Source organism: Lissotriton helveticus, chromosome 4_1 (genome assembly GCF_964261635.1).
Source record: "Lissotriton helveticus chromosome 4_1, aLisHel1.1, whole genome shotgun sequence".
In the NCBI taxonomy this organism is placed as follows: domain Eukaryota; kingdom Metazoa; phylum Chordata; class Amphibia; order Caudata; family Salamandridae; genus Lissotriton; species Lissotriton helveticus.
Window position 1 is genome coordinate 966,652,831 of NC_136063.1, and position 17,245 is coordinate 966,670,075.

Genomic DNA, 17,245 nt, shown 5'->3' on the forward strand with positions numbered 1-17,245 from the left:
GCTCACAGAATCGCTTTGTGAGAAGATCAGCCATCTGGTAGAGGTGAAACTGCACCCCAATTTAGATCAATGAAACTCTATTGATAAACATCTGGGTAAATTGGACCTGGTCCGCTCAGTACTATTGGACACACAACTAGCCGACCTAAGTGTCAGTTAAGTTCAGAACTCTTCAACTACCCAAACATCCTTGAGGCCCTTTCGGGGGGTGTTTGGGCACAGATTCCAGTAGGCAGCTGTGGTGTAGTTAGTCAAACGGGGTCTACTAGTCCCCATCCAAAAGACACCATGAGCACAGTTCGTCCAACGCATAAACATCACCCGGTCTTTCGCCCCCAGCTGTCCCTTTACACCCAGACTCTTGCCCATGCAGAATTGCCTTCTCAACACCACTCTTCCTGCCACAAGTAGCATCAGTGAAACAAAATAGAGACGCACTGAAACATCATCAGTTGATTCTTTGCTTGAACCAGGTCACAATTATAACAAAACATGCCTATGTTGTGCATCTGACATTGCAGCTTGGAAAAGAAGTAGATAGAGTGCTTTAATGCCAAGTATAGGCAGAAGAGTTGAAGCTCCCCTCCAATACAAGGGATGATGCGGAGCAGCTAAGCTGCAAACAACTACCTGCAAATTGCAGAAAACATCAGCGGAGCGTCTCACTGTCCTCTTGGTGTGGAGAGGTTGCAGTGCCACCTCTGATCTCCACATGGCACAGGAGTGGCTAGTGCTTCTGCACCCTCCAGTGCATCAACTTTATTATAGTGAAGTACCCACCAAAGTTTGTCTGTTGCCTGTCCCCCGCTACCAGTGGAGCAGTGGCCAGTTTTGAAAGAAAGGGGTAGGGGTGAAGGAGCTCCAAAGTTTTTGTATAGAGCACAGATTTGGAGTTTGTCTTCCATCACTCGCGCTAAATGCTTTCTGCAGGCACCAGCTTCATAATGCATTTTGGGCTCCGCATTAATACAAGGCAACGGTAGCTGGTATACCAACTACGATCATACAAGGAGCCACAGACAGACCATATGAAGTCAGGGCGCGAATAAGCGCTTTCTACCAGCTGCTGGTCACAGCGTTGTAGGTAATGGAACTACTGACACGACTGTGAAGCAACTTGTGTGTCAAATAAATAATATCTAGAAGAAACTGGATATTTTTGGGAAAATCTTCCCAGCCCAAAAAACGGCCGGGACGGAAGTATAACCGGCAGGAAGGCAGAACATAGTCTACAAACGTGATACAGCCCTGAGGAAGTCGCGGGCCACAATCCCATAGCGACAAGAGACATGTTGGCTGGAGCAACTAAAATTAACATTTAATCTTCAGTATTACACATATTCATTATGTGTTATAAATTGTTTTGCACTATTAATGTGTATAAAAAGAACATTTATGTGTGCTAGGGCTTGTTGGCAACGGTATCTGGTAGGCCACAGTCCTCCACTCCTGCAGCGGCTCTCCATTCTGTACTCCTGCCTGGAACTGGGCAACCGTCCGAACTGTGCCTGCTAAATGCAGGCAGTGGAGTTCTACACTCGCACAGCCTACATGCTAAAAAAACTAGACTGCTTCTGGTCTCTAGAATTTTTTACATAGTGGGGGAATTCTTGGCAAGATGGAGTCCCTCTCCAAAGTGCAGCTTGCATTGGCATAATATTGGTAGTGCGTATTCATATAAAATGATCACAACTGCGGTTTGAGGCCTCAGTCAGTAAAATTGATGCAAGCTGCCTGCCTCCTTTAACACTCTCACACAACCGTTAACACAGTAATCCATGCAGTCACTTATTCCACCATTCATGACTCACCCATTAATTTATCCATAATTTCACTCACTCATTAACTATTCCTGTACTCTGTTACTCATTCATTCATGCACTCACTCACTGATCCATCCGTTGACACCTTCTCACATTTACCCCACTAACCCATAGTTACAACGACAAACTCACCAATCAACGAGCCCCTTCTCTTATAAAATAGCGAGGCATAGTGGCTTTGCCTGAAAAGTATGCCATGCCCTTGCTAATTTAGAATGTGGAAGACAGTGAGGTACATGGGGTATTCCATGTACCCCAACGTTTTCCAATTCATGATACATTTTTAAAAAACATGAATTGGTTAAAGCAAGCACAAAAAAACACACAAAAAAAACCCGAACACAATCCGGTCAACAGTATCACAATCCGGTCAACAGTATCACAAATGTGCAGTTTTAATGGAACTTCAAATTGTTCACTTACCAGTGGTGCTGCAGGCCCAGACTGTGGCGCAGGCCCACCTGGAACACCTGGCTGAGGGGCACTTGGTCCAGTTGGTGCTGGCGTAGGTGTAGGTGTAGGACCAGAGAATCCCGGGAAAGTCTGTCCTGCACCAGGAAAAAGAGGAAATGCCATCCCGCCACCAGGCGCTCCCGGGAATTGGCTTCCATCACCAGGTGCCCCTGGGTATGGCTGCCCAGCTCCAGGTGCCCCTGGGTATGGCTGCCCAGCCCCAGGTGCCCCTGGGTATGGCTGCCCAGCCCCAGGTGCCCCTGGGTATGCTCCTCCAGGTGCCCCGGGGTATGCTCCAGGTGCCCCTGGGTATGGCTGCCCAGCTCCAGGTGCCCCTGGGTATGGCTGCCCAGCTCCTGGGTACTGCCCCCAAGGATTTGGAGACCAGTTAGGAGGTTGCTGTGGGTTGGTCCCTTGCACAGTAGGTGCTGTTCCTCCAGGCACTGCATCGGATAGCTGGAAAACAAAAACAAAACACCTTAAAAGCAGGCCAAGTGATACTGATTAGCTTTCCCAAAAATTTCTGGTAGGCATAAATGGAACAACGGTAATAATCCTCGTTAGAAGCATTCACTCTATGGTCACCTGTGTCCCCAACATCGGTCTTATTTTATAGTTAGAAAAGTGTCACACATAAACCTAGGTGGCATGGTGATCACCCAAGAATAGTAGCATTCATGTGACTACAAAGAACATATTTAAAACGCCACGCAAGGGGGCCGGTCTACCCAGGCAGGTTCCTTGTGACATCAGGGTTTAGGACTGCATTTGTTAATGGATTGAACAGCATTCTCCAGAAGGACCGGATTATCACTGTGCAACCATAAGTGAAAGCTCAAGTAGTAATTACAGTGCAGAATAGTATGTGGGTAATGTAAACTGGCAGCTTAGTGTGCAGAACACATGGTCACAGTATTCAAGAAAAAATTCAAAGCATACCTCAGACCAATCATACAGTAAAAGGAAAATAAATGCAACAATCCGGAGACAAGATACTATCTTTAATAGTTTCCCTATAGCACTCAATTTAAAATTAATTACATTATACAGCAACATTATGTTTAGCAAATGCGAATATGGAAGTGTCCTCATAGCACAGTAACAAGAAAGGAGTATCCTAAGATTTAATCAATTTTTTCCTCAGAAAACACGTTTCTAACATGGATCAGTAAGTAGAATGCCAAGTTGAAGTCGAGAAGGTGCCTAGTAATTTTTGTGACTATATGAAGGTTTGTCCCAAGAATTGTGGTAATTCTGTACACAAAGGGGGGGGGGGGGGCAGACGAGGAGCCAAAGGTCAGCACCCCTTTCATAGGGCCACGGGGCAAACATGAGGTTACTACTCCCAGCCGGTTTTGGCCGAGACCTTTTACTCCCAATGTCCAAGGACCGTCCTAGTATGGACCCTGCTCAACTGGACCAAGCACCCCTTCTGCACCCGACTGTTAGTGAGCATCGGGCAAGCCATCAAGGCTTCTTTGGGTTTGGGGGGGGGGGGTCACTGGCAGAGGCAGCTCCCCCACAATGGCTGAGGACCATCGCCCCACTGCTGGGCTCAGAGGCAGGATTGAAAAATACAACTATGTTCTAGCATAGTTTTATTTTTCATTTGACGGCTCTGAGACAGCTGGTGCAGGGAAGAGTGGGGCGCAGGAGGAGGAGTGCTATGTGCACTCCTGCACATGTGTGTTTGGCCAGCCATCTCAGTCTCAGACCACCACCCCCCCCCTAGCAAGTGCGAGAACGGCTCTATATGTTTAATTAGAAGGGAAATTAAATAATATGAATAAGTAAGACATTTTTCAACTTGTAGCCAGCTCAATAGATTTGTGTGATTAGTTAAAATCCATCTGCTCCCGTGTCGACAAAGAAAGGGTGTATGGTAGCCACATAAGTGTTCAATACCCTTCCCTACATTTACTCAGGTGGTAAATTCTAAAAGAGATTTAACCTTGCCTTGCCATTGCAATGTTAACGTAGCCCGGTTTAGACTGCTAAGGAAATCGCCTGACACGGACTGGGAGCATGCTTGTCAAGGAATTCACTATAGAACGTACCATTATTTTTAGAATTTCAATCCTACCTCCACTAGGTGAAGTATTTAGGTAAAATCTCTGAGGTCTAACTTGGGCCAAGACAAAATAAATAAATCAAGGATATTTGTCTATTTTGAAAGTTTTATATAGCGCGAACAAGATCTTTGCAGATATCAGAGCGCTTTACAAAGCAGGGAATACCAAACAAGAGAATGAATACGTGAGGGAGCATAATAGTACAGGTAAATCAATAATGCAAGTAAATAGTCAGGTAAGTGAAACAATAATACAGGTACAACACATATTCGTAGGGATCTAGCAGAATAATACAGGAAAAACACATAGTCGTCGGGATCGAGCTGGGTAATATAGATCGGTGCAGATACTTTACAGATCCAAGTTAAAAGCTCAAGTGTATTTGGCCATGAGAAGAGCTTTTACTTCTTTCTTAAAAAGTGTGATTGAGGAGATGAGCCTTGTTTCAGGAGGGAGTGAGTTCCAGATCCTGGGTGCCATTCCTGAGAAAGAGCGCTTATACGTTTTTTCCTTCCTGAATCTTCCGAGGTTTTAGCAGTAGATTGTTTGTGCCTCTAGTGTATCTAGAGCCGCCAGAGATGGACAGCTTCTGAGTGAGGTATCCGGGAGAGCTCAGGTGTACAGCCTTGTGTGTCATGCAGGCGATTTTCAGATGTATTCTGGCTTCAAAAGGCAGCCAGTTCAGGGATTTCAAGTCAGGGGAGATATGCGAGTGTTTTTTTGACCCAGTGATGAGTCTCGCTGCAGCGTTTAGAGAGGCTCTTAGGGGTGCAGTAGTGGTTAACGGGAGACCGCAGAGGGCGATGCTGCCGTATTCAATTCGCGGGATTACTAGTGCTTGTACTGCAGTTTGGAAGTCTTTGGCTGGTAGGAAGGGTTTAAGTTTCCTCAGGGTATTGATTTGGAAGTTCGCACCCTTAGTAGCCTTGCTGATATGATGCTGCATGTTGAGATTGGAGTCAAGAGTTATGCCTAGAGATTTTGCTGAGTCCACGATGGTGGGTAGGACATTGAGTGCAGTTAGCTGTTTAAGCCACGTTTGAGTGGTAGAGATCTTCGCGGGAGGTGAGATCAAAAGGAACTCTGTTTTCAGAGCATTGAGTTTGAGATGATTATTTGCAAGCCAGGATTGGGTGCTTCTGATCGTTGAGTTCAGGAGTAAAATGTCATTGGGAGATTGTAGTTTGAGATATAATTGGGTGTCATCTGCGTACATGTGAAAAAGTACATTGGATGCTTGTAGCAAGGTGGTGAGGGGTTCCATAACTAGGTTGAACAAAGTTGGTGATAGGTGTCCCCCAAGGATCCTCCCTAACGAAACAGGTATTGGCGAGGACATCAGGTTGTTACTCTTGAATTTCTGCGACCTGTTGTGTAAGAAGGAGGTGAACCACTTGAGAATAGTCCCAGATAGACCCATTCTTGTGTTCAAAAGTTCGAGTAAGTTCTCATGTTTAACAGTGTCGAATGCTGATGAGAGATCAAGAAGGATGAGGAGGCAGGTATCATTTTGATCTAGCATTTGTAGAGCGTCATCAATTATGTGGGTCATAGCAGTTTCAGTACTGTGTCCTGCTCGGAAGCCTGATTGATGAGCGTTGAGGAGATCAAACTGATCAATGTGTTTAGTCAGCTGTAGTTGTGCGCATTTTTCCAATAGTTTGGCGAGAGTGGGAATATTGGTAATGGGACGGTAGTGGTTTAGGTCGGATGGGTCGGCAGTAGGTTTCTTTAGTAAAGGTGTGACTTGTCCAACTTTGAGGGAGTCAGGGATGAATCCTTGTTGGAGCGAGCTGTTGATAATTTTAGTCCACAGTGGAAGGAGCCATGGGGTGAAGTCTTTGACAGCGTTGGCAGGGAGGGGATCCGTGAGGTGATTGGACGGTTTCAAGGTGCTGAGCAGTTTGCCTATTTCTTCTTCAGAGTAGGTGTCAAAGGATGACCATGTAGCATTGTTTTTTAGTTCGGTGGGTGTTATGCAGTTGGAAGTGGTGTAGAGGCTTGCGTCAATGCTGAGATCACTCTTTATGTTGTCAGTTTTTTGGGTAAAGAAAGCGGCGAAGTCTTCACAGGAGGGTGCTTTGTCCAAAGAGCTGATAGGTTGGGGTTGTTCCTTGGCTTGTGTTCTGATTAGCTCAAACAGTTTTCTTGGTCGTTTTTTTGCTTGGTCGAGCTGGAGGCTGAAGAAGTTTGCTTATGAGCGCTTTATTTTCCTGAAGTAGGCGTTTCTCTTTTTCTTCAGGGTTTTCAGGTGCAGTGCAGAGGGAGCTGTTCTCCAGGTGCGCTCTGCCATTCGCATGGCTCTTCTATCTTCATTGGGACTCCCGTCGTACCATGGATTGGAAATTTTAGCGGAGACTCTTTTTAGCTGCATGGGAGCAGCCTCATTAATTGACGTCATGGCGTTGAGATAGTGGTCAGTCAAGGATTGGACATCTGTAGCGCCCGTAGGAGGGAGCAGTAGGTCGCGGCTGTTCGGGGGTAGGGAGTCTGGGTTGAGTTTTTTCAGGTCTCTTTTCCATATTTTAGGTCTGGAGGATTGTGTCGTGTTGAGTTTGATTTTTTCATTGATAAAGAATGTGACGATATGATGGTCTGACCAGTCACAGGGTTGGATAGATTCAAGTTGAATAGCGTCCTCTTTGGCGATGATGAGGTCGAGGATAGAACCTTTCTCATGGGTCGGGCTGTTGCATAATTGTGTGAGGTCCAGGGCTTTGAGGACATTTTTTAGACTATTTACCACCGCATCATTGTGATCGTTCCAGTGGAGGTTGAAGTCACCAAGGTATATTTGGGTGAGCTGTCGTCCGGCGTTAGTTGAAATCATGTCCATGATTTGTTGGGCGAAGGTGAGGTTGTCTCTGGGTGGGTGGTAAATGCCGTGAAGAGAGCATATCGGTTTGCCTTCACTGATAATATTGAGGCAAATGTATTCGCAGGAAGTTGAGGAGGGTAGGGAAGGTGCTGAGACTTTCAGAACAGAGAGGTTGTTCCTGTATATGCATGCAATTCCACCACCTATCTTGCCAGACCTGTCAAGCCTAATGATGTGGTAGTTGGGGGGAACCAGAATGTCCATTATAGGTGTAGAAGATTCAGTTAGCCAGGTTTCAGTCAAGATGATTAGGTCAAGGTCCAATGATAGGATGAGATCGGCGATGGCGGAGGAGTGTCTAGAAGCCGATCTACAGTTGAGGAGAGTGCATTTGAGACGGGGTGTGTCAGGGGAGGTAGAGGGTACTAGAGAGAGGGGGACTTTTCTAAGGTTATTCGGGACGGAGATTCTGTTGTTTAGTGTGGGGGGTCTACGGGGTTTTGAGTGTATCGTGGGAATGGGGAGGTGCGTGGCGGTTGTGTGGTTTAGGGGAGCTGGGTCGTAGGAGCGGAGGAGGGTGAGAATGTCGAGATCCGAAAGAGGGGTGCATGTGCGACGGGGGTGGTTGTTGCGATTGTGGGCAGGGATCGCCGTCCAATGTGGGCGGCGGGTCCGGTTGTTGCGATTGTGGGCATGGATCGTGGTCCTGTGTGAGGGGTGTAGCTTGGGAGCGTCATCGGGACGGGTGGGGAGCCAGTTGAGAGGGCGGGTGTTGGTGAGTGGGGTGTGTCTGGAGGGGGTGATGAGTAGCTCTTTGATGGTGTGAATGTCTTCTTTGATGGTGTGAAAGTCTTCTTTGAGCTGGAGGAGGGAGGACATAATCTTGTCCAGTGTGGGATAGGTGTTAGTGCTGGGGGAGGAAGTCATGGGTGAGTGGCTGACCTGTGCATTAGCATGCGGGTGGGGGGGTGGGTTGGTGTTCATGCAGGGCTCCGTGGTGCCGGCGTACGAGTTGGTGTTAGGGAGGAGAGACGGTATGGGGGCGATGGGAGTGGATGAAATGCGGAGGAGGTTGGTGGCGTAGAGGAGGGCTTTGGTGGCAGGCGGAGAGAGCGGGTGGAGGTGGAGTGTATGTTGGTGGTGATGGGGGAGCCTGAGGGGTAGTGAGGGCTGAGAGTGGGGGGAGAGGGGGGAGATGGTGTTGGAGATGGTCCTGTCGTGGGGAGGGGGAGTTATAATAATAGATGTGGTGTGCTCTGTGTGGTTAATTAGCGGGTGGTAGTGGGGACTGAGAGTAGGGAGGGACAGAGGGTGGGAATTGTCATTATGCGTGTCATTCTGGTGCTGATCCAGGTTAGCGGGATTGTGGGTGGGAGCTGGATTGTCAGGGGAGAGAGTAGTGGGAGTGGCATGTGTGGGGGTCCAAGTGTTGAAATTAGGGGGGCGATTAGTGTGTGAGGGGGAGAGATTTGTGACTGTGATTGAGGGATGCGTGGTGGTAGCAGCAGGTGGGTGATTGACTAGGGTGTTGGAGGTAGAGGTGAGGTGTGTGTCGTTCTGATGTTGAGCGAGGTTAGGGGGGTTGTGGGTGAGGGCTGAGATGTCAGGAGTGATAGTGCTGGAGGAGATATGGGTGGAGGTCCTGGGCTTGGAAAGGTGCTCTTTGAACTTGGGGAAAAGGTTGTCTAGTAGTTCCAGGTTCTTGTCTGTGGCTTGAATTAGGACAATCCCGTTATTGTAGATAGTAATGGTGGTTCTGCCAGGGAAGAGTTGGGATGGAGTGATGGAGAGAGTTAGGCCATGAGCCATTTTCCTGGTGGTGGAGACGGTGAGTAGGGTTAGGAACGCTCTGCTTACTTTTTTTTAAGCTGCGAGTAAACTAATCATGGTTAACCAAAATTCACAGTTGATCTTAGTACTGGCAATATAGTCGTCCTCCATCGATTGTATACCATCACATTGAATATCTTTATCTTCACAGTAATACTATAACTGAATTTTTTGTCTTAGATTAGGAGTGAACGGGAATACCTATATCTCTTACTCTACAGAATGGTCAATCGAATATTGCAGAACTATATTTTGTAGCTGTACTCTTGCTTCATGAAAATTAATGGGTTAATGTGAGGTTTGGCGCCAAACACAATGATGCTTGGCACCCGGCACTATAGTAATACTACTCTTCTCCATTTTGTGCCTTTTTGTTTTCAGGTTATGTTTAGATTATACTATATTAATGCTGCTTACTTCTTATATATTACCTTATAGGGTTGCGTTTCCTTCTGTAAATGTAATAAAAGTCCTTGTAATTATAAAAAAGGACACATTGCAAAGAAATACTTAACAATTAAGAAAAAGTGAAGGGTCAAAAATTCAAGATCAGTGTAAGGGGCTTCGTTGTAGCCTGTTGGTTTTGGGTAAAGGTCCAGGCAGAGGTTCAAACGCACAGCCAGGCTGATAATATTGATTAGGATTAAGGCTAGGATCAGTCGAATTCCTAGGCACGATGTTTGGTTGGTTTAGAGTAGAGTTAGTATCTGGGCTTTGCCCAAGGTTCCGTTTCAAGGCATTTCTAGTAAAACATTTTAGCAAGTTATGCAAAATAGTCATTGCCTTCTGGAGAAGTTTCACTGAAAAGCAATGCAGTTTTTCCATTTTCTTCCAACCAATCATTTTTCAATAAAATCCATTTCGGGAATGGAAAATGCTGGCTTTCATTGAAGTTATTTCAAAGAAGAATTCTCAATGACCTTAATTTCTAAAACATTTAAAAAGGGACTTTAACAAATCATATTCACAGATTTTAAGAGATGCTATCCTGCAAAAGTGAGTTCAAAGACCACTTATGATTGAAGATACAGGAGTTAACTAACTGGTAGAGATGGGTTAAAAACAACGGAATGCCTTGCAGCGGTGCAATAGATTAAGAGGTTCGATCTCCGCCTGATGAGGCAGAAGACCGCCCTTTTCATTGGATAGTTGGTAAACTAAGAGGGAGTACTCTGCCTCAGGACCGAGAACCTGAAAGGAAGAACTGTCGCGTGGACACCAGGGACCATATTACAGAACCACATGCGGGGGGGGGGGGGGCAATCAAGATTATGACTAGTCAACACACTACATTGGGTATGCCCAGTTCAAACAGGAGCGCAGGCCCAATTCATTTTTTTCTTTTTTTAAATGAAGACATTGTGCTCTGTCCAGGGCTTGTGCTATATGGAGCTAATGATTGAGACATTAGGCAGCAGTTCAAACTGGAATTTAGTGTTTCACTGTTCGCACACACCATGAAAACTCTGCGCAGGTAGGACAATGGCTGCAGCTTCCTGCGGGATGGCCCTTAGTACCTTTTAATGCATCCTGAAAGGATCACATAGGTGTGCACTCAAGTGGATGTTAAACTTTCCCTCCTCCCGTGAAGGCATTTTATCTGTCCCTCTGCCTCTGTAATAAAACACAGGCAAAATCTTTCCTTTATTTCCATGTAGCCACACCCATTGCATATAGGAGAATGCCCCTGTCACATTGCATAGGTGATACATGTGCATCTGCACAACTGGATACTACAGAAGAACAGCATAAATGTCTGGTGCCTCTTCTCAAGTTAGATCAGAACGCAGGTGTAAACACTCACAGCGCCCAGTCGTTGACGCAATATGGCCTTGAGAATGAAAATCGGATACATTGTTTGGGATATACCAGGGCAGACAAACACTGGACAATCGAGTAGGAAGAGAGTTGAATGATACAAACAAGATCAGTAATGAGAGGGAAAGAACGGCATCCACAAAAAAAACTGACAGAAGGGAAAAGCTAAACATAAAGGTAAAACTTATATTGCTTTCAGTAAGAATCCAGACCTGGGGGTAAGTAGGAGAAGACGCATTCCCGGTCTGCTTTAACTGTATAAAAATTGGAGCTACTCGCCCACTTACTGTTCCAGGTCCAAGTTCTCCTTCAGGAAGGCGATGCGACGCATAGCACCCAGAGAACTGCTGTGCAACCAGAGCTTTTGTTTGCCAAACAACCAGCCTCCTAGGAGGTGAGAGGATATCACCGGGAGTCTGATCCGGAAAAAGGAGCAGTCTCCTGCTTCTAAAGCACCTAGAAGCTAACCTGCTTGAGAAGAAGAGGAAAGGAGTGAACCAACCTTGTAGGAGCTGCTAACTACTAGGGCGAGCAAGAAGCATAGGCACTGCTGTGGTGACCCATCAACACAGAAGAGACTTGAGAGGCCAGTGTACTCCTGAAATGTGGCGTTGTCTCTTTCCTGTTATGGCCTGGGGTGTAGCAGTGTCCTGAAGTTTGACCGAAGCGGACTGCACCATGGCGATCCCAAAGCTGCAGGACTGCAGCACTGCCAAAAAGATGCGCAGGCGGACTACGCCGCTGTAGCCTGGAACATGGCGGATACCGGTGCTATGACACTATTATTAAGTGTGCTTGATGCAAACTGCACCATTGTTATTCCAAAGCAACAGGGCCACAGCAATGGCAAAGGGTGCCCAAGTGGACTGCACTGCTGCAACACTGAACATGGCCAGTGCTGGGGCACTGTCCGGAAGTGTCAGACCGGACGTCGCAGCTGTAATCTTGAACATTGTGTTCCAAAGTGGACCAAGCAGCTGTGTCACCACAGACCATGGAGATGGAGCTACCCCATGACCTAAGAAGTTCGGATGGTGGCCCTATGACCTTTAACCCGGTCTGACTCACCTGCTACCTGAAAGAGGGTCTGGGACCATCGAGAACCATTGGCTATGTAAAGCCTGCAAACAGCTTGTCCCCAGGTAGCAGACATAGGGGGACTTTAAGTCCCGAGTCAGTGGTCCTGCACTAGTGGATTTGTGGCTATATATTATAGGATGTAGTATATGGTTTGGGTGTATTAAAGTACTTTCTTTTCTAAAAGATAAGCACTAGGTTGGACAATCATATATTAAGCGAATCGGTAACTATGGAGTTCATACCTTGAACCCCACACACTACCTACTTGGCTGAGAAGACGGACTGCTCACGGTCGCTACCACTGAGAGTGAAGCGCTGAGGGGGATTGTGCTTAACCTAGTTTACAAAGCAAATGTAGACCGGTCACTAGAACATCGCAGGCAAACTATCCCAGCCGCCAGGGTTGTTGCCCCTACTTGCCTCATGTTACCCTGAAGGAGGTCGGACAGCAGTACACTGAACTAATATTGACAATCCAGAGGGGCCTGGAGTTGTTATTCCTTTGAAACTGGGCTAAAACGTGGCTATTCCAATCTGACTTATAGGGCAGCCACAGTATAGCCGTCCATGGTCTCTGAATCCGCAGCGCCGAGACGCCTCCGGGCATTCGTTGCGCTTTACAAATCTAAAAATCAAATAATGGTCCCAGTATACACAATTATTTCTAGATATAACCAGTTAGGCCCATATTTGAATTTTTACTCATTTACAAAAGATAGCCTGTACCCAGTTCTAGGGAGTTGGAACGAGGCACAAGAAGAACAATTCTACTGTGGCAGGAGAAATGGGCAATGAATGCACTGGAGTTGGTGAGATCCAAATTTACCAGGTGTACAGGAACCAAGATGTGGTGGCGAACATAACCTTTCAACAGTACCAGATAGGAAGGACACCGTATGGTTATTGGAATTTCCATAGTACATATTTTCAAATCGCATATGTTTGTGACCAGAAACAAGATACCTACAGGTCAATTTACAATGCTTAAAATAGAATATGGTCTTCCAAGTGCACAGGTCAGCCACTGGAAAAAAAATAAGCACCATATCAGCTTTGACGTACGAGCCAAAATGGAGTGGTTAACAGCGGTCTGTTGAAAAGATCATTTTCAAGGAACAAATGGCTCAACAAGAAACCAGCCGAGGTAAAATGAACCTGCAACAAGCTGGAGCACAAATGGCACTAATCAATGGCCACACAAGTGCGGTTCCTCAGCACGAGGCACACAAAACACTGCCATCCTTGCAAACTCCTCAAAGAGGCAAGTCCTGAGCACCTTTCCAGAATTTTTTAACCGATAAACTCTGCAATGATGACATGAAGCAAAGAAGTTCATATTCAATGATTATTTGCAATGAATAGAAAGTAAGAAACCTGTGTGACTCCATTGCCAATAACTCAGCTTCATCACTTTACCTGCCAAGGATTCCACTTCCGTGAACTTTCATGACCTTCAGAATGTTTGAGAATGGAGTGGGACCAAAACGTGCCACCAGGATAAAAGCTTTGGAACTTACCAATGAAACCGTGCAGAGCCACAAGCATCAAACAATGACCACACCTATTGAGGACAAATGCTGCTCTTTCCAACAGTGTGCCTTTGCCTTTCAAAACACACCACCATGACACTACTCTGGAAAAATCCATAAGTGAACTCACAGATTTAGGAACCTACAGACCAATCTTCAATTTACCCTACTTAACACAATCCTGGAATCTAAAGTTAAGAAGCAACCATGACAATATATGGAACAGAATAATTTCCTTCAAAATGCCTAGTGCCAGGAATCAGACCCAGGAGAGGAATGGAATTCCACCTTAGCAATTGCGGACAAACTTTCCTCCTGTCCATGGGTAAACAACAAAAACATCAGGCATATTATTCCTCGAAATCTTCAACATTATATAATGGTGAACTAAAGAATTCTCCTAGGAAAGCTGGAAAATGAGGAAGGCATGATTGAAAATGTCTTGACTTTGTTCGTATGGATTGGACCAGAGACATGAAATATTCATGACTGCTCCCATGCAGCATGCCATCGGGATCACCCCTTTCCTGCCTCCCCTACAACATCTCTAAACGCCCTCAGACAAGATTCCTCGAGCCGTATCAAGTGACTTCCCAAAAGTAGAGCGACGATACCAAAGTCAATAAAAGCGGGCTAACATTACTTTATACATAGATCACGTTTTCCACTGGATGAAAGAACTTCTTCTCCATGAACAAAGCTATGACATCTACTTAACCAAAAGATAGGAGCCAGGGAATTACCTTTGACGCAAACCTTTCATTTGAGACAAAACGACCAGCTTTTCTTTCTCAGACTGTTTGCAGAAGAGGGAGAATTTGTCAATCTAGTGAAGTTACAAGAGCATTGGCCATGGCATACCTCAATTACTGCGATGCTGCATACACAGGGATTCAAAGATTGCAAAACCAGGTGGCCAGACTGTGCCTGAGCCTTGGCGACATGAGCACATCCAATCAGCACAAAGAACGCTCCTCGTGTGCTTTCATTAGAGACAAGGAACGGATTAAGTTGACCATGTGCATTGTCCACTACTCCTGCTATAAGAGAATCCCAAAATGTTTATACGTTCTTGCCCCACCATTATTCATAAGCCACAAATCTTAACTCAACAAGGACACACCTCGGTTTTAGGTCACTATTTCAACCTTCAAAATTTTAGATGGCCACTACTTAAGATATATTTATTTCAGATGATCCCAATTTCAGCCCCGTAAGTAACTATATCCATTTATATCTGATTGTTAATTACTTATTTTTGCTTAACCTGTAAATACGAGTGTATAATTAAAATATATTTTTTTTAAGTAGTACTTTTTAAGAGGGGCTATGAATTTCATTTAATGATGTTTACTTTGTACATTTTAATCCGTAAATCCCTAGGGGGCGTAATGATATAAGCATCAATAGCTTTTCCATGTTGCATCACATTCAGGTTTGAGAAAGGTTGAAAGACAGAAATATATCACTTGACGGATAAAATGTGCTCTAACATTTGAGTGTGCTGCAGCTACATTTTCACATAGCACAGTCAAAAGAAAACTATATATATATATATATATATATATATATACACACACACACACACACACACACACATATACATATACACACACACACATATATATAATCTGAAAAAAGCATTTACAGTGCAGTTAAAGGTTAAAAAGCAAAACCAAAAAAAACATTTGAACTCACCAGTTTTGGTTAGGTAACTAATCATAACTTGCATCTCACTCACTGCTTATGACCACATCCCTCAACGCTCATGACATGTTAAATTACATCATTGATGACAAATCTGATGAAATTTCAAGTGACCTTACTGAGGATATCAAGGATAACACCACCATGCAGTACCGATACTCCACCTCTGTCTCTGCACAGCGGAGGCTAGCGACGGGCCCAGGCTCTGTGCCCAACACTGAGAAACCAACCCACCATGGGGGTTGGCCACAGAGCCTGGCCTATGGTCAGTTCCTACAGTCACTCTGCAGCCAGCCCCCACTGCGATGTCCTTCAACTATGCACAACGAGAATTTACTGCAGGGCCTAGCCAACAGCCAGGCCTTAAGTTAAACCCTTCACAGGTGGCCACCCCTACTGCACACAGCCTTTAGCCAAATGCAACAATGGCCGCGCGCCTAACCCTCCACTGACAGAGTTCGCGTTTTCATAGAATATTGTGAATTTCGTATTGTGGTTTATGGGACCTGTGGCACTTTTATGAGTTATGATTCAAATACTGGATTATGACACACATATAGCTGAATATGAACACCTTATTGCAAATTGGATATCTGAGTTACACTGTACCTAGCTCTTGTTTCCTCAGTCACATTTACCCAGAGCTTAAATAGGTTTATTGTAACTGCAGATCTAGTCCTTGGGGCTCTTGTTATGGACACTCCTTATTCCAACTTTTGGATTGCCTAGTGACAGCTGCATCTCTGTGCCACCGCGACTAAGCCAGACAATTGTATTGAAATATGTGTGCCGACTTTACTACATCCCTGAAAAAGCAACACACTGGTTTTTAAAAATACATAAATTAAGAAACCTGGCAGTAAACACTCGTTTTAGGATACAAATTAAAGCAAGAGGCTCTCCAATGCTTTGCAAGCTAAATTGTTCAAAATAATATATACATAGTTATCGGAGGGAAAGAATACTGGGTACTTACATCAAACTCGGACATCTTCCTGCAATTAAAAAGATAATTAAAGTTAGTCATGTAATTAAAAGTGCAAGATAATGTTTATTTTTCATATTTAAAAAAAAGTAACTAACGATTGTGGAAAAGCAGTCTCTTAGCAATGTGGGGCTTATGCGGTTTCATGCGAGGTAGACCCATCAAGGTGGGAAAGTTGCGAAATTGATACATTTTTCATTTTGCCAGAAGGGAGGAGAAAGAGCGTGAAAGAGAAAGATAGTCTACAACTCCCTAATTAAATGCATGGAGTACAATGGAGATATAGAATTCAGCATCCCGTGGACTTGCAAAATAAGCATAACGTTGTCACAATATGGTGCTTTCAGACTACTTCCTCCACTCACTCCACCACTTTTTGCAAAAATGTCAATTCTAATTGCATGCAAGAATGGGGAATAACTGTGGCTCAGTCTGGTTCCACCATGTAATTATATCGTAGTATTCATCAGGAGTTTTTTTGGCAGGTGGGGAGAAGCACAAGAGGGAGAGCTGAAAAATATGCTTTCTTCATAGAGTGCTTAAGCAAAAAGAAAAAAATAGTTCCCTTAAAATGAGCAATGGTAGGGCAAAAGCCAGCCAATCAGAGACGGTAAAGAGGTTATGCTTCAGGGGAAGGACAAACCAGATGGACAAGCCGGGACAAGGAAAGCCCTTGAATTAGAGGTAAGCAAATGAGTGACAGTAAAGCTAACCAACAGTGAGCAATGGGTTGGCTTTATGTCCACAATAGGTCTTTTGTAATCAGACAGCTTGTAGAAGGGTGAAAAAATTGCCATACTGCTGATAAAACTGCATTGAGAAGCCAGAGATTCTAAAAGATTATGCCGTAGTTAGGCCATACGTGCAGACCTGTGTGCCTTTATTAATGAATCTGCTCCCAAATCTTATGCCACTCTTTGCTAACTGTGCAATTCTCCTGTGCTGTGATCTACCTGCGTCAACCTAATCAAAAATCCAGATTCCCACGGATAGAAGGAACTGAACGCGGAAAACATGTAGTCTATCAGTTTAGTTGGTATGAACCACATTTTTTATATGAAACTCCAACACACCTGGGAAGACTAAGTTTCACAGTGCATATTACTTATTTTTATAGGATTCTTTCATTT

At 44.9% G+C, this 17,245-nt stretch overlaps 1 protein-coding gene across 1 annotated transcript in view; it reads right to left on the minus strand.

Moving 5' to 3' along the window:
• The window catches only part of LGALS3 (galectin 3), a 67,458-nt gene that overhangs the window by 24,674 nt on the left and 25,539 nt on the right, over positions 1-17,245 (minus strand). The window contains exons 2-3 of the mRNA XM_078687587.1: positions 16,107-16,125; positions 2,247-2,732 (exon numbers count right to left, since the gene is read on the minus strand). Of these exons, the coding sequence (XP_078543713.1) occupies positions 2,247-2,732; positions 16,107-16,121 (501 nt within the window). The 5' untranslated portion in view covers positions 16,122-16,125. The remainder of the gene's footprint in view (positions 1-2,246; positions 2,733-16,106; positions 16,126-17,245) is intronic.